At 40.3% G+C, this 20,996-nt stretch overlaps 1 protein-coding gene across 5 annotated transcripts in view; it reads right to left on the reverse strand.

The window, feature by feature from the left end:
- CHCHD3 (coiled-coil-helix-coiled-coil-helix domain containing 3) overlaps nucleotides 1-20,996 on the reverse strand; it is a 163,858-nt gene that overhangs the window by 12,649 nt on the left and 130,213 nt on the right. For all 5 annotated transcript variants that reach the window (XM_086475038.1, XM_086475048.1, XM_086475024.1 and 2 more), the window contains one exon: nucleotides 16,599-16,669. In XM_086475038.1, coding sequence (XP_086331164.1) covers nucleotides 16,599-16,669 — 71 coding nt within the window. The remainder of the gene's footprint in view (nucleotides 1-16,598; nucleotides 16,670-20,996) is intronic.

The raw sequence follows: 20,996 nt of genomic DNA on the forward strand, positions 1-20,996 counted from the left end.
CGTATCTTTTGTGCTAGTGAAGATCAGCTCCAGTGTTAATATTGCCTGTGTTATTTTTAGATGCTTTCGCCTAAAAATCTCGGCACTGACAAAACTACAGGCAAATGTTTGTCATCCTCTCATTTATTTAATCTCTCATCCAGCCTTCTTAAAAGCAAATAAAAATCTATTTCAAACATTCTGACCTTTGAAATTTAGGGACGGAGATGAGAAGAAGAGGAAAGACACATTCCAACATATTCACACGCACACGCTGCTTGAAGACAGACATTTAATTATGTCTAGAGAGTACCAAGTCAAGTTCAGCATGTTGACAAAACCCTGGTTTAACAAGAGAGACTGGCAATTAGTACTATTGACCTTTCTAGATGTTTTTTTTTTCTGACCTAGTGAATGTTTCCCACCTGGTAAAACACCTGGTACGTTGGTAGGACATCAGTTCAAAGCATAAGCACAGTGGAAACCATTCTGTGTATTGCACCAACTAATTGCGTACAGGGAGGAAAGAGCACCTCTAAGATTGACAGAGAGAATTTACGATCTCAAATCTCGCAAAGCACATAAATACGAGCAGAACTTCAAGAAGTGAGTCATTCCACATTTGCATGTGCGAAGTTATGCATGTTCTTAAACCCTTTCCCTGGCTGGGACTTACAACAGGAAGGCATTAGGATGAGGATCAGAAAAAGATTTCCTGGTTGTGAATCCTAACTAGACCAATGATCCAGCTGCCAAGGTAAGTCCTCCGATGCTTAAGACGTTGCATTAGGATTAGATCTCTTCAGCCCAGAGAAAGACAATTGGAGGCAAACATGAGATGGATCTGTGAAGTTACCAATGGCACATGGAAGAGAGGCAGCCAGCGATGTTTTCTAGCAGTAGATTTACAACCAAAAAAATAATTCAAGCCTTTTCCAAACAACACATAATGAAAAGCTGGTGCTCGCTGCTAGAGGATACTGGGGTTATCATAAGCACATTTGGGTTCAAAAGATAATTATACACTAACATAAGAGATGTCCATCAAGAGATAATAAGCAAAAATATAATGTTTGGCTCAGGAAAGCCCCACTCTAGTACTTGTTTGAAGGTAAAATGGTATCTATCACTGCATACTTGCCCCTATTTTCGCAGCATTCTTAAACACCCGCTCCTAGCCACTGCCCAACAAGCTAGGGGGACTTCTCATCTGACCTGTTGTGACTGCTTATACTCCAAATAGCTTGACAAGCAAGACATCAAATGGATACAAGACTACCATCAAGCCCTACAGGCAAAATTAGACTGAATACTTTTATTTAAATTGATACGAATTGACTCTTATCATCCCAAACCACTATTCATTTATAAAATTCCCCTCCCTGAAAAAAAAAAGAACAAAACCCCCCTTAAAACACAAAGTACACCAACATGTTATTATACAAATGTACCTTACACACAGCTGGTCCTTGCAGCTGCAAAGGGAACCACATGTTGCAATTACCCAAATTTAGGATGCACTTTTTTTTTTTTTTTTTAGCTTAAGAAACCGTTTTTACTGAATACCAGGAAACTAAAACAAACAATCACACAGATGATGATACAAATTTTAGAACTCTAAGATGGGCACACGCATGCTTTCACAGTGCAGGAATGATAGCGTAGGAACTACAATCTTTAATCAGAAGCAGCTCTGGAAAGAGCAGTTTTGTCTACATGGAATATATTGTATCCATGTAACGTACCTACATGCTATATATACTATAAAAAGAACTTCTTGGTCTCGCACTGATCAAAACCAGTTCCTATCTTTGGCAAGTGAAGAGAGGAGAACAGTCATCCCGGACATACATAAGTGTGTCCAACCACTTGGCAGAACAAACCCCAAACTAATCCCACCACAAGAGTCAAATCAGCTCAGTCTGAATTGAGCAAACCCTTCCACTTCCATGCATATGTGATCAGCATATCAACGCCTGCCTTTCAAGCCTCGTAATGTAAATTCAGATCACAAATTATTTTTAGAGTTTTGCATGTGGCATCACTTGAGCTCTGTCTCATTACCCCGCCCAAAAAATTATTTAATGAAGACTGGCAAGACTCCACTCGCTCAGCTGTTTACGAGCAGCCAAGTCAAAGATCACCGTGGCAGAAAATACCAGGTCGTGCCATCTCTTACTGGTAGGACTTCCGAGGGGGCTTTTTGGCACTATGGAGGTTTAGGCTGCAGCAAGCAGCAAGGGACTCACTGCTCTCTTCAGACTTAGCTAGAGCTCATGATAAGGTAAATCGAGTCTTTGAGAACTTGAATCGATGCTTTGGCTGACATTTCTCATAGACGTGGCTGTTGACAGCGGTTTGCAACCATTGCTGTTCCAGGACTACTTGGGTGTATTAACTGGCATTACACGCTATGTAAAAATACAATAAAATATTTCTAATTTTTAAAGGGAGTATTAATTTTGCAACAGTTTGAAACCTGCTTCTACATGAAGGTGGTGAAATAAAATAATGTTATCCACTTCAATCGATATTTTACCCATTTTAATTTTATTCCTGTCCCTACATCAAATTTTCCACAGTAATGTTACATCACTGGGCGTGTAAAGCACACAGACACACGAAAAGAACACAGACAGACCTAAATAAAGACCAAAAGCCCAAATGAGCAACAGAAACCAAACACAGGACAGCATGCCATATTGTAGATTTGTTACTGCCACTTATTTCCCAAGAGCTGTATGATTCACTTCAGGCTTTGTAAAGGCATGAGTAACACGATCATCCCTAAAATCGTGGTAATAAAATCTTCACAGCACCTTACACTACTACACTAAAAAACCAGCTTTCCCTTTGTATAGGTGCTATATAATGTGTTCTAATAAGAAGACACGTTTCTTACCTACAGCAAAGGTCAACTACCGCGCTCAATGCGAAGCACCACAAGACACTAACTTGTGGCACATTATTATCCAAATATTACTCTCTAGAGCAATATATGTTTAGCTATTTTCTTCAGCCGTAAGGGGCTCAAAAACCTGTTACTGACCACAAAAATAAGAGAGATTATGAGTAGAACCGTACAGAAAAAGCAATCAACAGCATCACTGCTCCCGTGGATGATGCGTACCTGAGGGAACTGAAGGTTGCAATCTTAAGAGATAGTAGAATAAAGGCCGATTTTTCATTTGGGCACGAAGTTATTTAACAAAAAAAAAAAGCTTGGATCCACTCTGACAAGCTATAAAGGCTACGTGCACTTCCCCAGGTCTTGCACTGGGCAGTGGCAAGCCACTCTGTCCATAAAATACAAATAGCTGGGCTGCAACAACAACAATGCGTTAGCAAACGTGCACAAAGAGTAATAATCACCCTGCAAACATGCTGGCAGTGAGTGGGTACTATAACAAATCTTAGTTCTAATGTGCTTGTACAATGTGTTATAGAAATATTACAACATAATGCCCTCAACATCCCTCTTGGCATCCTAGTAGGGAAAAAACGCACTTCTCACACGAACAAATCAACTGAACTTAGAGGGATGAGTTGTAAAGCACAGCATTCACGATTTTTCCATTATTTTCCTTATTTTTAAATTAGTTTTCACCTTGTAATTTTTCACTGCCTACTGGCGGATGTTTCCCTGAGACTGGTATAAGACACGATGGCACCTGGAAAGCAGTTTAACACCAGAAGGTTTTGCAGGGAAACATCATCGCCAGCTCACAAAGATCTTACAAAGGTCTCTCCTTGCACATTTGCTGCGTGCTGGCAGCGTTCATTAGACACCGGGTTATTTAATGGAGCTTCAGGCTGATCCAAGAAAGTCATTCTGATGCCCTGAGTTTTATAACCTTATCACATACGATTTTTAAGTTGCTTTTTTTCTGCCAAAGTCTACAGGTAGTATGGTAGTGGAATGCTTTTCGTTAAAGTATCGCAAGTTTGACAAACTTTAGATCAACCACTAAAATTTTTCCCAGTTAGGTCATGCCCCTTGATTTCAACTGGTTCTCACTAAAGTTTTCCTGCTAATTGCTGCTAACTGAAGAATTCAACTTGCTCCTGGTGCGGCACATCCCATTACAAAGGATGGTACTAGGCTAAGAGAAAGAAAATAATTCTTCTTGACATCTACAGATGAAAACTGGTGATCTTTGCCACCACGCTGGAGGTTTTGGCGTTTGTTTTTTTAAGGGGTCTAAATATAACACATTCTGAAACAACCCTTACAGAAGAACAGCAAAATACCTCAGTGATGGAAATTGTAACAGAAACAGCTTTTTTTTTTTTTTTCTAAAGACATTTCCCCCTCCTAGTATCACTTCTGCAAGTAGGCAGAATTTAAATGACCCCTTGCATTTCATGGCACAAACAAAAAGGGTCTCCTTTGGGGGTACTGCCTCTATAAAACGGCAGGATTTTATCATGCTCATCCCACTTTGTGGGAAAGGTGAGTCCACTTTAAAGCTAACGTGGTAGCGAGTGCAAGCACCCCGCCAAAGGTACAGAGAGCTGAGAGAGACCATAATGAACATAATTACAGTTAGTTATTGTTTGGTCTACTTATGGTCCTATTTTATAATGCTCCTGCCAGCAGAGCTATTTTACGCGATGTCTTTTTCATGCAGCAACCTTTTCATAAATCAAAGCAAAAGCAATACTAGGCAGTTTCTCCTGCAGCCTGTTTGACAATAAAAGTTAACACTGAACCCTGGCTGTTATCAATCTTCATAAATGTGTCCATGATATAGCAAGCCTGTTCCATACTACACCAAGTCTGTTACTAATGCATGCATAGGAGCAACCCAGTGGCTTAATGGAGCTCCTAAATGGCTTGAAACTGGGACCCATGTTAAGTGGAGAGGAAAGTTTTAAAGGCTTTTCTCATTTCTTTTGATATACAACAAAATCATTACACTTTACAGCGGGTCTAGCTGGAGAAATGTCTATTGTGCTACAACAGGAATTTCCACACACAAAACAGAGGCCCCAGGAAGATGTGTATCATGCTCAAGGAACTATAGTAAGAAGGGCAAATTATCAGTATTTCAGTAGTTCCTTGTAGCAGAGATCTATGTGACTAAAGACTTCTAAATTCAAGCACTGAACTCAAAACCTGACAAAATTAACAAACTTATTTCAGAGCACACACATCCTCTGAAGGAGAAATGCCTGAACTCTATTAATGGGGATATTACCTGAAACAATGCACATCCAGAACAAGAGGGTGATGGTTGAGTTTGACCTTCACACATCTGTAGTGCAAGGATCCAAGAAGCAGCAATGAAAGCCTTAAACATGAGGTTCACCAGGTACTAAGGAACTTGAAGACAACTTCTGCCCCACGCAGCGTCACACTATGCAACCAGAGAGGAGTAACAAGCCTCCAGGTTCAAAATAAAGAGAACTGGGGATAGAGCCATTACATGGATTAGCTTTATCCTTAATCGATTCTCTTGAGAAGCCACCAAAACCTCTTTTGTAGACTGCTTAGAAGAATATTTGCAGTTTCTCTACGTAAAGGAGCCAAAATATTTAGTGAAGAAGAGCTGGTGAACTGGATCCATTTGAACCTGAATTTGTCTATAAAGAACTCGTATCTAAAAATCTACATTGACCGCGTTGAGGGCATCTTTTTGTTGAGAGCGTTATAATAGTTTTTTTGGCCTAAGTACCGCGTCTCATCAAAGCAAAAGGAAAAGAAGCTACGTGATGGAAGAAAAGGGACTGCATTTCATCAGCCCATGCAAGAGCAAGATTTCACTAACAATAAAGCAGCGTAGACAGAGAGGTAGTCTATTACACACCGATCTATAAAGCCTGTCTCGCAAAACCTTTCGATCCTGATCTTCTTTCGCTTCCAGTAATGCATACGGCACAGTGCAGCATTTGTTACGGAATATTATCCGTCTTAACGCACCCTTGACAGCGGAGTCCATCTTTATAAAGTTTATAGCCACAGACACGGCACTCGAGTGGTCTCCTTAAAGATACACTTATTAGTTTTATCTAGTTTGTTCATTTCTTTCCCCAGGCTTAAATGTGTGCTTTAAATGTTTCAGGACTATACTTGGATTTTATATTGCAGGCAGATAAATGGAAAGGCAGAGGACAGTGAGAGAGAGTGCATCTTTATGATTTTTTTTTTTTTTTTTTTTTTTAACATTGACAAGATTTCCAATTTCAGTTATAGATCCTCTGTAGCGGCACACAGCACTTGAATTGACAAAACCCACTAATGCTTAACTGCTCCATAAACAGTAATGGGGAAACGTTTCTCCTACTGAACAGCTTTGTGTCTTCTTATATTCTTTTAGGGTTAGAAGGTGCTTTTCATGCTTCTACGTGCGCAGCATGGAACATAAATATTAGGTCACATCTACACAAGCCAAAATATTTTAAGATGCCAAAGTAACTCAAAAATATTTAGGAAATCCCCTCTTCAAAAACAGCAGCAAAAGAGTTTTGATTTGCTTAAGAATGAAGCTCACGTTCAGGAAAATCTGAAAACGCATTTATCAGATATTGTAAAAGCCTTTGAAAAATTGGTTAGGGCATTTCATGACCAATATTATGCATTTTCTCCTATAGATGTCAGGACTCATTCTTTAAAAAATGCAGTGATAACCGCTGAAAGAATCAAAAAGCATATTCAGAAAACAATTTAGCATTTTGCGCTGAGGAGTATTGAGAATAACAGGGCAAAATTTAAAGAAAATACAGGCAGAATATCAGGAAAAAAAATCCTGTTAAGGACATGCATTTAGTAACAGCATATTTCAAGGGAAATAAATAAAACTTGAATTTTCTGCTAGGGAGTTAGACTGTCTTGTTGGACCTGGGTACTTACAACTAACACGGCTAACCCTTAGCTCCGTGGCTAACACAGCACAGTAACACACTAGTCAATGTCTAAAGGCAATGGGCTCATTTCTTATGAGCCCCTAGACGTAGAGCCCTGTTACAATCAGGACTCTGCAGTCTCTGGATCAGAGCGTGGGTCTCCTACAACAAGGGAGGTGTAATACTCTGCGCAAAGTGTGTGTACAGTCACACCAGTGGGTCTGCGAGTAGCTGCAGAGCTACCATCGGATCAATTCATTGACTTACACAGTTGTGCTTAGGGATGCCCGTTGGGAAAGTTTGCTGGAAATTTCTAGCTAAAAAGAGAAAAATTTTTTTTCAAGACTTGTATCTTCTGGGAAATAATTTCAAAATGGTCGTATCCACAAAAGGCAACTACTGCCTAAACTTCAGTTCTCAAAACGCCAAATTTCGTTTGATCAAAGGACAATAATTCATTCACTATGCGAGTTTGAGGGTAGAAAGAAGTAACAATGCTCACGAGAGCAGGATTCATGCTGCTCCCCTGGTCAAAGCTATCTGCAGATGTACATTCTGGTGCTCTGGTCACCTCCTCGACAATGGAACTGCTTAAGGAACAAAACTGTATTTCTAAAAAACGAAAATTATCTTACGCTGGAAGTGCTACTGACAGGATCAACAAAGCAAGCCAAAATTTATCACTGCTTGATTCTAGTTAAAACAGAAAACAAAAATTTGGGGACTGTTATAACCTCTTACATGTAAATGAGACCCAAACCCATGAGGTCACTAAAAAAATATATATACTGGATTAGGAAGAACGGCCTATAAAGTTTGTGTGAAAAACGGCGGTCATTAACCACTTAATTCTAGACTCATTTAATTCTAGATTCATTTAATTCTAGACTCAGATTTGGCACAATTACCCCGCTAACCTCAGCCAAGTCCTCTAACCTTAAGGGACACCTGTATGCACTTATGCCACCTCTGTACAGTTCCTTTCATTATTTCTTATTACAGCAGCACATAGATGGACTAATTAAAGCTAAATTTACATTAGGCAGGCAATTTGTTAGGCATTCTAATAAATACAAAAGTATAAAAGCTCGGCAGCCCCAGAAAGGCTCCTCCATGATCCAACATCTATGTAGCACACGTGTGGCCAACTGCCTGCTGCACAGTTTTGTTCTAGGTGACAAAAAATTAACCAAGTGCAACCTGGCACATTTTTATTTATTGGTTTGAGCCCGCTGACAGCACAGAATGACAGCAAAGAAATGAACTTCCCCCTTTATCAAAACAGAGGAGCGACACCCGTGACATGACGATCCCGGGCCACCTCCCAGGTACCACCCTGCCAGATGCCAACAACGGCAGCAGCCCCTTCTCCAGATGTTGCCAGCTGCAGCTCTGCACTCCGCAGTGCCAATATCCGCCATGTGCTGTCACCCAACCACGTTGAGGACCAGCATAAAATAAACACAATCTGGTTCTGGTACCAGCAGCATTTCTGCTGCTCGGGTGTTTTGGGAACCAGGACTTTATTTTAAAAATTAAATGAAACAGCAATGAGTTGCTGGGTGAGTGTCGGAAGATAAGGAGATGCTTGTCGAACGCTCCAGGCACGATGGACACACTGGGCTGAAACCCTGACTGCTAACCAAGGTCCCAAACTGCTTGAGATTCACCTCAATTTAAACTGCCCTAAGCAAATCGGAAGATAAACCGCAATTAGAAGTGCAGCTCTGCTCAGAAGAGGAGATACTAGAGCATACCCTGTTCTCCACATGCCTAACGTCTTCCCAATCTCCCACAGCAGAAAAAAAAAGCAAAACCCCCATTTTTTATGTCATTTAGCCTTTTTATATCATTTTACCTTTTAGCTACAGAGTAAGGTAGGTGCAATGTACCTGCCAAATGCCACGATTTTCAAGTCCAGTAATCATGTTTTCTACCAGCAATTAGAGAAAAGTTTTATTTTTGAACTAAACTCCTGTGAACCAGGAGGCAACAAGACAGCTTAACGACTTTGTAAGCCATCTTAATACTATTTTCAGAAACCTTCTTTTCTGAGTATGACAGCACTTTGCAACAAAGCATATGATTTGATATTATTTCCCCAAGTGTTTAATGTATACTTTGGCTTTACAACTGTGATTTCACTTAGATGGAGTCTAAGCAGAATGACTGCGGTCTATTTTTTTAATCCTGATTTAGTCCAACACTACTGGAAGGGAAGGAAAAAAAAAAAAAGGAAGAACTGGTTAATTACAAGTAGCAGCAAACGAGCTGTAATGGAGGTGTTAGGAATGTAAATCAGTGATGCCTGATGCAGCAACAGCAGCATCTGTGCGTGCAGCTTCCAAAGTAATGAGACCGAGCTGGTGTACTGGCATCCTGCTTTGATCACTTCATCTTGTTCAAGAGCTCTGAGGGGAAAACAAAGGTCGGTGGCACTGACCTCCCTTCCCGCAGCTTGCACACGCACAAAACTAGGAGCGACTGATCAAGGATTTCCACCCCCTGATTTCGGAACGGATGGTTACATGGTTGGGGGCCTTAACTAAACAGATCGCACAGGCTCCTGCAACATGAAGTGTCATGTTCTAACATGTAGAGGTAATTGGTAATTCATTCTTCACCCTGTAACCAGGAACAGGTGTATGCTTCTTAAAAAAATCACACCATCAAGTCTGCAAAACATGCTCGCTTTCAGAGAGGTTTGCTGCTGTGTGCTCTGAAGTGGGGACTACGAGATTGGTAGGCTTTGATCCTACAGCTGGCTTGGACTCATAAAAAACATCCTTCGAAAAGGTATTTGTAAATCTCAGCAACAGAAGATTACGAAATACAGAACAAATTAATAATAAAAAGAAGATGCTGTGGGTTTTAACCTTCCTCGGTTTAATACTGTAATTGGGAAATCATTTACTTGTGTTTACACAAAATCCCAACAAAGGATGCTTAACGTATTAAAACAAGAGGCTTTAGTCCTTGAAAAGGAGCACGAAGCCAGATGCGCCGCTGCAGAGCGTTACACGCCAGCTACGCCGTGAAGAGTCAGCCCTCGCTGGTGGCGAGTGGCTCACGGAACTGCAGCCAGCAGCAAGAACTGTCCCTAATGAGGGCATCCATCAATTTTCAGGGGACTTGGTTGATTACCAGCACACAAAACTAGGGAACACGCCAATTTAACTGTTGGCCACTGAGGCGTGAAGGAAGAATTTCACTCACTCGCTTTCACAAGGAAGTCTATAAAACTACTTAACGTTTCTACGTAAGGAAATACAGCAAACCTATGGTGTGCTCCAACATTTCCCTTCAAACACGTCAACCAGACTCACCTGAAGAGGAAAGCGGCGTTCAGATACGAGCACGTTTGCCTACATGGTTATCCTACTATAACGATATCCTAGAATAACTATCCTACTCTACCTACCCTACCTTCCAGGAGATCTTTGGTTATTTTAAGTACTAATTCATATCAAATAAAAAATTCCTAGTAATGACTCTGTGCTTTAGTAAAATTAATTTTAAGATTGCTTTCTCCTTTCCAGACCGTAAAGTATCTAACTGTGTGAAAAACTGGTGATAGCTTGAGGCGAGCTCTGATGAATATACCCCTGATTTCTAGAAAGGAAACAAAAGGGAAAAAAGGATTATGGCAAACGTGGAAAAAATTAGCTTGGCCTTCTTAATTAACGTGCTATCTAAATTTTGAATAATGGATTTTAAAATTTAATGTAGCTCTCAAAAACCACATTCAGTGCTTCAGACCTATCTCCTGACCAAATAAGCACATTTAAAATTCACATTACAGCTAAAATATTTCAATGAAAACACACATCCTCATGCAAACAGACTCACGATTCTTAACAGAAAAACACACAGATATTATGCCAGAATCCCCTGCTTCCACTTCGTTCAGAATGAATCTGTATCTAGCTAAAAAGTGCACAATTAATATTTCATCCAGCTCTGTCGAGTACTCTCATTCCTAATGGACTGTATTGATCAAAGGAAGAAAGTTAAATATCTATGTTGCTGTAGGAAAAAACTGAAGTTGTCATTTATGAAGTGATCATCATTTCACAGGTAAATGTTCCGAATAAAGGGTTTATAAAATTTTGATATTCTAAAGCTATTCAAAGGAAAGCCTCTTATATATGTTTATAGGTTGCAGAGCAACTGAGACAGAGGCAACTACTGACCACCAAAGCCCTTTCATCAAGCCAAGCTGCTGAAGCAATAGGCAACTCTATCAGAAAGGCAGAAACCCGTAATTCCCGCTTCCTCGCTGCGATCCAAAGGCACGGCCAAGGCACGCGTGGTGTAAAGGGCTTCGCCAGCTGAGGGGATGCTGTGTCAAAGCAAGCTCACACGGACACAGAAAGTCAAACACGTCGCTTGAACGGGCTCCGCCACAGCAGCCCTCAGGTAAGTCCGTCAGGAACAAGTACTGCCTGAAAGGAGTGAGCAAGGAAAACTGTTTTATTCCTTTTGCATTCAAAAGGAACAGGATTTTGGATGTACAAGCTAAATAACAGAGACCAAAGTGCTGCATTCCCCAACACTGGGCACTTCGAAGATCCGGCTGGACAGGGTGCTGGGCCATCCTGTCAAGACCGTGCTTTTGCCAAGAAAGCTTGGACCAGATGAGCTTTGAGGTCCCTTCCGACCTGGGATTCCATGAGTCTGCCAGCTCTCTGTGTTCTGAATCCAGACTGGTTTAAGCCCACGAGGGGTGACAATATCCCAGCCGCTCTCCAAAAGACCATTTATGCTTTGCCCATTAAGTGTGATGCTGTTAGATATCAGACAACAGCACTGCTTAAATCAACGTGAGCACTTCTCACCGCTGCGCCACCCTCTGCACGGTGTCAGCACGACTGTCCGTGCAGCTACATGGCGAGGCAGCCTCGGGGAACAAAGAGGGGCTGGAGTAGAAGAGTACAAAGAAAGCTAAATAAGACTATTCATATATCTCTGCTGCTAAGAAAAGCTCCACGGTTTAAGCGGAGGTGATGGGATTTAACACTGCGCGCTCCTTCTAGCGTAACTTACAAACATACCAGTCTTATGCTCATCTGTGGGATGTTGTGGGTAACTTGGGACCATCATCCCCAGCCTTAACACGTAAAAAAAGAATTCAAGAATACTACCAGCAACATCATCAGGGCGAACAATACCGAAACAACTGTTTCATGACAAAGCACTACCTATACCTGCTACATTTGTAAGAGAAAAGATTAATTCAGGATGTTTCTATTTAGAGGCCACGGTCTTTGGCTGAGCAAAGGGAGCTCGACTAGGAAAATTCAAGCCTCCAGGCTCTGCCCAAGGATTTCTAAATAGCTTTCTACTTTCTGTTACTGGAAAAATACTATTTCACAAATAATTTTTAGTCTGTACTTTTCACTTTAGTCTTTAAGAGCAACTAAGGCTAATGAAGGTAGCAAAAGGAACTGCTAGAAAACTTAAAAAGTTCCTCACCAGTGGATCTGCATAGGCAGAAGCAAAGCAGAAATTATCTGCCTGGATACCTCCAACATGGATTTCTATGTGACAGTAGTATGTGAGTACAACGCGATAGCTACTGAAGATATTTGTATTAAGGCACTATCAATGTTCCTAATTTACAGATAACGCAGAAGAGTCCCTTCAAAGTCACCATACGTGCCCAACATCAGAAAGGTAATGAGAACAGTGAAATAAACCCACACTTCCCTGGTCTTAATCCAAAGTTCTAATTAAAAAGCTTATTTTCTCCCTATACTGTTTTGTTGGGTTTTTTTTTCAATGTGCAGAAAATTGGCATCACTGCTTCGTGAGACAATTGTATTTGCAGATTGAAGTGTCACTTACTCATTTAACATGGCTTCGTTACAAACTCCCTCAGCTTCACTTCCCAGTTTGAAAGAATATTAGCTAAAACACAACTTAAAGGAAGTACTCTTAACAATTCTATGTATTTACAGATAAACAAACCTAACTGTGCTTTAAATTTAATTTTCAGTAAACATTAATAAACCAAGCTCCATGACACAACAGTCACCAATGAAAGCAAGACATGATATTGATGTTTTGTCATTTATTCCCATTCACTCTATCCTGAATCAAACCCCCGCTGAACTTATTTTCAAGGTTGTAATAGCCTGTTGCCTGGCTGTCACTGAGCCCTCACTTCCATCAGCAATCAGAGCAATGGAAACGATCGAGGATCACGTGAAACATATTGATTCGGTTTGTAAAACTGTTTTTAAAACGTCTCAAATGTGTGAAGACCGTACCGTGTGACGCTGCCTGAGCAAATCCCAAACCTTTCTGCGTCTCATCAAACAAGCTCCTCCAGTTCCCGAGAGGCATTCCTGCTGATGGCAAGGTTCATGATCAAAAGTCTCCCAGTAAGGGAATAAAGCCATCAAAATCTGTAATCCAGAATAAACACCCAAGCTTCCAGATGATGTAAAGAATCCCCCATGATAGCACCGGATAGGAGCCCCAGGAGCCCATCAACACACAAACCCTGCGCCGTGATGCACAAGATCCAGAATTGGGCTTTGCTGCAGAACAGGAGTTTGGAAGTGACACTGAAGTGACAACACCGAGATACCGGGGAAATCCTGATCCTTGCTTTGCTTTGCACAAACACTGCCAAAACGAGCAGCCGATGACCTGGATTTCCTAACAGTCTGGTCGGCTGGGGACTACGATTTTGCCAGGAAACCAGCGGCAAGAAGCAACTCCATGTTGTCTATGAGCAAGCAGGAAAGGAATGGCAAAATATTTTGGAAAAGGCCCTAGTGCAGAGTGTATTATCATCTACCACAAGGAATCAAAACCTACAGAAGATCAAGGAAAAACATTTATTTTAGGCAGAATTTGCCCTGCCTGCTTACTCTATTCCTAAATGACTAATCAAGATGTTACTTGGCTCGACACACCACGGGGGAATAAAATGTCACCACCGCAGCTGCCAAATTTCCCGCTACCAGCCCTTCAAATTAAGGGAAAAAACCCACAATACAAACGTACAATTTGATTAGTTAGAGTTCAAATCTTTGCCCAAAGCCCAGCTCTTCCTGTAATACCGCATTCTTTTCTTCTTGTGTAAACTTCTCATTATAACAGAGACATCTTCATAATATAATAATTCTGGTTATAATGTAAGTGCGGGTAACATAACTCCTACATTAGAAAAGGCAGCATGCTCTAGTAATGTTGTTTTAATGTAATTTGTGTACTGCAGGAACTGACCGAACCTGGTCATTTAGGATTTGATCAATGTGAATTAGTGTCTTAAAGAGATGAACCATTTGATAATTCAGAATTTGATCAATGAGAATCAGGACCTCACGGAGATAAAACATTTATCACGAACATTTGGAATATCAGCTTAATCCAGGCAGCACTGGAGAAGGTAATAAGCTGGCATCAATAAGGGCTGCAGACAAAGTACAGAAGACCTGCCAGTTCTCTGACACAAGTCTATACAGGGTATTTGGGTTTTCCCTTTTAATGGAGAGAACCATCCCTAAAGACTGATGAAGCCACAGCTGATGTAATTTCAGGGACTAAATGGAGGAAGGAAAAGGAAAATCCAGGAAATATTTAAGTAATTATCCACTTCTCTTTGCTCTTGAAAGAGATGTAGCTTAAAAAGTTGAAGAAAGGCAAGTTATCTCAATAAAACTCAGTAACTAATTCTAGACATGTTCAAAATAAAGTGAGACTATTTCGTAGTAATACCACACAATTAGATCTATTAATCTCGCACTTAGAGCCTGAAATCACACTGACATGCAGCACATCGGTTTATGCATTAACAAAATTTAGCAGTTCAACCTTATTTAATTCTTCTTTTACAGCCAATTAAACAAGCTCTTTAAACATCAGTGCTTGAAACTCTGTCCTCAATCCTCACATGCAATTAAACTGAACATGAGAAGTGCCTGGTGACACCAAAAGAGCATCATCTTCAGGTTTCACTAAATCATTCATAATTTATCCATCAAGTTACATACAAAAGCCAGTGATAAAATAACATCTGCTGAATTTAAACCTTCAATAAAAAAGACATGGCATTTAAAAGGATTTTACATAAGGAAAACTTTTAAATTATAAAGTAATATTGATATTTCATGCACTTTATCAAATCTAGCATAATTTATGAGCATACTTCAGGTACCTTTTTCTTTTCATAATATTTTCCTTTTGTTTTTTAAGGCACTTGACCAAAACTGGATGCACTAATCAAAAAGCTCCAATTAATTTTTTGGAAAATTTGGCTTGAAGTGCAAAGGAAGCACGGCAATTTCAGTAGTGGCGTTACAGCAAAGACTAGTCAAATAGGCAATTTCTGCTTATACCTTTAGTCTCTAGAAAATCAAGAAAAGACCAAGATCTGATTCCCTCTCGAAACTGCTAATCAGTAAATACTCTTTGGTTTATGCAGATAGACTAAAACATCCTTCAAAATGGTTTTCTTAGAATTGCCAGGTATTGCCTGATGTGAGGGACTGGCCCCTGCTATATTTACCAGCTCCACTTGTGAAAAACAGAACCCAGAAGCATTTCATTTATTTAGGAAATCATTTATATATTAGGAGAAAAAAAAAAAAACACCAACCAAACAAACCCAAAGCTATTTCCCACCTCTGACCACAATAACCACCTTTAGCTATCAACTAGCACTTCAAATCACAACCAAAGCCTGGTTTGGAATAATGACAGTCAGATTAGGCAATAATTAGGTTTCAAAACCTGAAAATACCTCACTGTAACAGAGGAAGGAGAAATTCCCCTTTGATGGGAATATTATCACAAATGAAAAAAATGACAACGAAGAACAACGTACCAGGCTTCCCATACGCCATGGGAAACCCTCCAAATTAAGCTTACATCAGACCTTGAGTCGATGGTCACTTTGTCCCACTTGTGTAAGGGACAGATAAATTCAGTCCTCAACATACCCTGCACCATTGACCAGTACAAAGACTTTATGTATACACTAGAGAATATTTAAGAATTCATGATATTAAGAGAGAAAATGATTTTTATCTTACTTTATTTATATTATTAACAGCAGCTCAAAAAGGCCTTTTCTCCTCTTGCTCATCAAAACCCAAAACAAAACGCAAAAGAGAGAAAATCCCTCCACAAACCTAAAAATCGTCACAGAATAATTCATTTTATACAGCATTTCTTGGTTACTGCTGAGACTAAAACGTTGTAAAAACTTCTCTCTGTATCCTTACTAAAATGATAAATGGAACCTTCTGCCTAATGGATGAAGCAGCAGAAAGGGAAGAGTCCAAGGCTGAGGGTCAGAATCGCTTTGATCCATCAATTACCGTATCTTCATTTAACCGTCTTCAGGACTAATAAAAATTATTTAATTTGACCTTCACTGTTCAGGGCAAAGTGAAGTTGCTAATTTAAATCCTTTCACATCACCCAAGCACAGGATGAATACTATTGTAATGCAAAGTTGGAACTACATTTCTGGTGCTCCATTAGAGGAAAAAAATGCTAAGGAATATGTTTTTAGAACATTTAATGCATCTTATCAAATATAAATTAATTAGTACATTACTAACTGTGCATCCAGTTTCTATACAGCTTATGGTTACCATGCACTGGCTTCCAAATTCTTCAAAACTCTCTCATTTCAATAACCAGCACAGACCGATAGGATCTCTGATAGGGGGAAGGGGAACTATTGTGCATTTTAATGTGGATAAGAACACATCTAGCTGCCAAGCTGAAAAATAACAGTAGAAAAGTCTTACTTGAACCGGGATGACACTTCATCGGCAGCTTTCTGGTATTGCTCCGTGGTGACTTTGTAGAACTGGGCACTCTGGAAAGTTGAAAACAAAAACCCAACAGATTTCAAATAATATAATTTATATGCATGCTAATATCTAGTAAATAATGCTAATTCGGATATTTTATCCTTTTAAGTTGCTCCAAAAAATCCCCAAACTTAACCCTCAAATCAAGTATCCAACAAAGTTTCACAGATGACTTTTTTCTTTATGTTTCTTTTTAAATAAGTGCGTCCTCTGGGTGCTGGAAGGTTATGCAAAAGAGGTGGCTCTGAGGGAGGAAACTGTAAATAGGCACGAGGTAAGAATCACATACTTCGCACTAGCTGCTGTTGGAGCCTTTGAAGCATCTCCATGAGGAAAAAAAAATAAAAAATCAAAATACTTAATCCTTACTTCTTTGCACGTCCCCGTTCGCGTTACATACACAGATATCCCCACCTAGTTTGTAGGTGATACTCGAGTCAAACTTCAAAGTTGCACAATGAATTAACTATGGCTGGACTTTCGCTTTTGCTCTTTGCCTTAATAATGTCTCTCGCAGGGAGTTGTTTTAATATTCCAAACTTCCAGGTCGCTTCAATCAGTTGCTAATTTTAATTTTTAAAATCAGGCAGCTTCAGAACATATCTTCATCTCCTCTAAAGCCAGGAATGCTTTTCACTCCGTTCCAAATCATATATTTCCCAAATGCAGGCAAGACGCGATTGATTCATCAAGCAATAGAACTTTTTTATTCTTAAAAATGGCAAAGTTTCTCAGCGGGACATAGGATATTCAAAGACAAATCACTATAATGTTGTGATGCTTCATGTCTAGATAATATATACTCGGTATTTTTCAAGAGGTTTTTACAGCCTTAGCACAGTTGGACTTAAGATGTAATAACTAAGGCACCTGGCTTCACAGTTGGAGGAATAAAGAAAAGTTAAAGCAGTTCAAAAGTTCTCTTACACCATTTTTCTCTGAATGGTGGGCAAAACAGGTCGTGGATATGTATAAAGGTTTTGTCGGCACTCGCAAGAACGCTTCCGTAGCTTTGCAGCTCTTGAGTCCTCTGGCATCCCAGGGAGCCACATTAACATGGCAACAAGACTCTTACAATCACACACTGCACGATTACAGCAAAAGCATTTTGAATCCTTATTTTAACAATCTACCTGTTGACAGCGTGGTTTAAAGTTATTTGTGCCACAACATCGATTTCGCGTCTTTAAAACACTGAACGCGCACGGATGGCACAGTGCAGCCGTGGAAAGCGTCACTCCAGTTTCATTTGGCGTAAAGTAAGCAGTTGTATTTATTAGGTATGAAAAAGTAATATGCCTAAAACGTAGTTAGGGAAAAAAAAAAAACCACAAAACCCCCTGTAACCGGAGAGATCACACTTTTGGTAAAGTAAAAGATGACACAGGCTCCTTGATCACTTGGGTTAGTGAATGTGTCCTGAGCAGTGTTTCTGTGTGCCAAATTATGTTATGAGGAATGCAGATGGGCCACTACAGCAAGAACACGTGATGGAAACTCTGAAAGAGGCAGTGCTACCTATAAAAATAAAAAGAAAAAATACTTTTCCTTTCTATTTGAGGATCTCATCTTCTGAGGGTCTTCCTTGTGTTATAATCTCGAAATGTTTAGAAATGACTGAAAAAGAACACCAACTCCGGACACGGGTAAAATTGTACTGCAAGTCTAATATTTTACCACAAATTATAACAAATTGTGTAACATCCACTGCAGTCAAAGGTCATGCACAGATCACAAAGAGCATGGTGGTCTACTGCACTCTTGCTTCTGAGATTCAGACCTAATAATTCATTGGTACTGGAATCAAGGTTTCCACGCATGTGACTTGGGGTCATTTATTTTTTCATAAATCATCGTCGGCCAGTAAGAAAATGAAAATGAAATCCTCCTCACACCAGTGACCCCCTTGCGTTTAGCAATCTCAGCTGCCCAATGACAGTCACATCCAGGTTCCTTGGACGTAGATGAAATCAATAGGTACGCGATTAGACAGCAGACTGACTATGGTGCGAGCGCGGACAGGTCACCATTTGAGATGATGAATAGCTCTCTATCATCCTACAGTCCCCTACGATGCTAACATTTACTATAATCTTATTTGGGCTGCGATTTATCTTTCTTTTGCCCAATCAATAAAGATGAACACAACAGTTGTAAGGATCGATTGCAATTTTTTATCATTTTCAAGCATGAAGGAGCGTTTCTGACACAAAAACAATATCCTGAGTGTACTTGTTCTACTTTTTAATTGCAGTTCAAGTGATCAACTGAGCTCCTATATATGCCAAGAAGTTTTAATCCAGCAGTAGACTCAAGCTATCAAGAAATCATCTCTTATCTTAGATGAAGTGTGCCGTGTTTCTTGGATCAGATCTTCCTTTGAAATTCACTCAGGTTCTCTTCTAGGGATACACTCTCTATAATCTAGAGATGAAGTTTCATTTTAGAAGTCCTCCCTAAACCTCAAGATAAGGAGGCAGTCACTTCTCTAAATACAGAAAGAAATGGCACTATAACATAGCACTGCTAACACACATAATTTCCTCAGTCTCCAGACAAATACATACAGGTATTTATGTTGTGTATATATAGTCTGCATATTCATGCACTGTTCAACTCAAAGTGGAGGAAAAAAAGCCAATTCTCAGGTTAGTGGTAGTGGTAAACTGCTCTCGGAGAGTAGCTCTGGATCAGGCCTGTGGATCTTCACAAGTTCCAGCAGATGCTCCAAGTGCAGCTGTTTTCCCCTCAAAGTGTGCGCAGGCAGGGAGGAGAGAGGGAAGGGAGGAGAAATGCAATACCACCTATCATTCTGCATCAAGCACCATATGCACAACCATACAAAGCTCAGCTATGTTTATTACATTCTCTCTCTATATACTCTGTATACATATATTCCTAGGATTCTTTTAACTAAATAAGCCACTAAAATGGTAGCAATTACTACAACCAAGTTCCCTTGTCTTTGATTTAGGTCCCTTGGGCACATGAATTATAAAATGGCCTTCACTTGCAGAGTTATACAGCATCTTCGCCTCCTTAAAGTCTTCTCTCTTGCTGTGTAACAAAAAGCTGGTTTTCTGCAGACCTTAACAGTCTCCTTTGTTGCAAGAAGCATGAAAGTGGAGGAAGTATGTGACGGAAGATGCCAGGAACTTCCAAGAGGGAACAGAAGGTCAGGGTTACGGCAATTAATCATCATGCCAGATTATGTAGAAGATGCTATTTCTGGGTCTGTTACGGAGCTCTTGCACGAGGCGGGCATGTTGCTTGACTTCAATATCAAAAGAAAGCAGCAAATCTGGTTCTTGATGACTAAACCTTAGCGTCTCCAAAGTCAAGTATCTAGTCTAAACTGATCACTGTGGTGTGCTCCAGAATCACAGAGGTTGCTGGCTAGCAGATCACACCCACCTCGACCAGTATTCCGGACGGCATAAATTTCTCTATCCCTGTCAACTCAACAGGGGCCTGAATAACTAACTCAAAATAGGTGATTGACTTGAAAGCTGCTGAAGTTGGGGGAAATTAACCCATTTGTGTACAGGCTCCTCATTTGCCACCTGCTTGGCTGAAGAAACGCTGCCCACCTTTACAATGAAAACTGAGGTACTGGACCAGGTCAAACACTCATCCAGCTCAGGACTCTGGCAAGAATTAAAGCACCAGCTGATGAAGAGCAGCACGGGCAGACGGTGATACTGGGTCATCCTCCAGCACATACAATGACTAAAATCTAGTCCTAGGGTTATGCCCCAAACTGCACCTTGACTGTCAGCAGGGATGAACCCAGCCGTGCCAGATTTCAACAAAATGCCAGAAAAAGCTAAGGATTCAAGGACGTCATACCTTACCTACCTCTTACCGGGCGCAACAGGTACTTGTGATCATCAGTCACCATGCTTTTTCCATGCATAAAGAACTTGAGTCTTAATTACCTTCCACAGGAATCAGGGAAATTATTTTCATTTCTTTAATATTATGGGAATGGTAAAACAGAAAGGCGTATTAGAAACTAGTAATTTTTCAAAATGCTGTGAAATAAATAACGGATGACATGCACACTAAGTCGGCAGGGTCATACGGGGGAACCTCAGCAATTACAGGGGCAGGTACGGCAATACGTTAGAGGTCCACGTCATCCGAAGAAGCCCACTGCCTTCTCTGCTGACATTTTCCAACTTGCAAGTATTTGAGTTTAGCATTTGGTTATTCTTTCAGTGGAGATGATGCTTAAGATCTCCAATACAGTCTTGTTCTACCTGAACTAATAAAGCAGTAGGTAGGATTGACTTCTGCTGGCCAAGCTCTCTTACAGATTCTGATATTCCC

Source organism: Leptosomus discolor, chromosome 1 (assembly GCF_034619465.1).
Source record: "Leptosomus discolor isolate bLepDis1 chromosome 1, bLepDis1.hap2, whole genome shotgun sequence".
NCBI classification, from domain to species: Eukaryota; Metazoa; Chordata; class Aves; order Leptosomiformes; family Leptosomidae; genus Leptosomus; species Leptosomus discolor.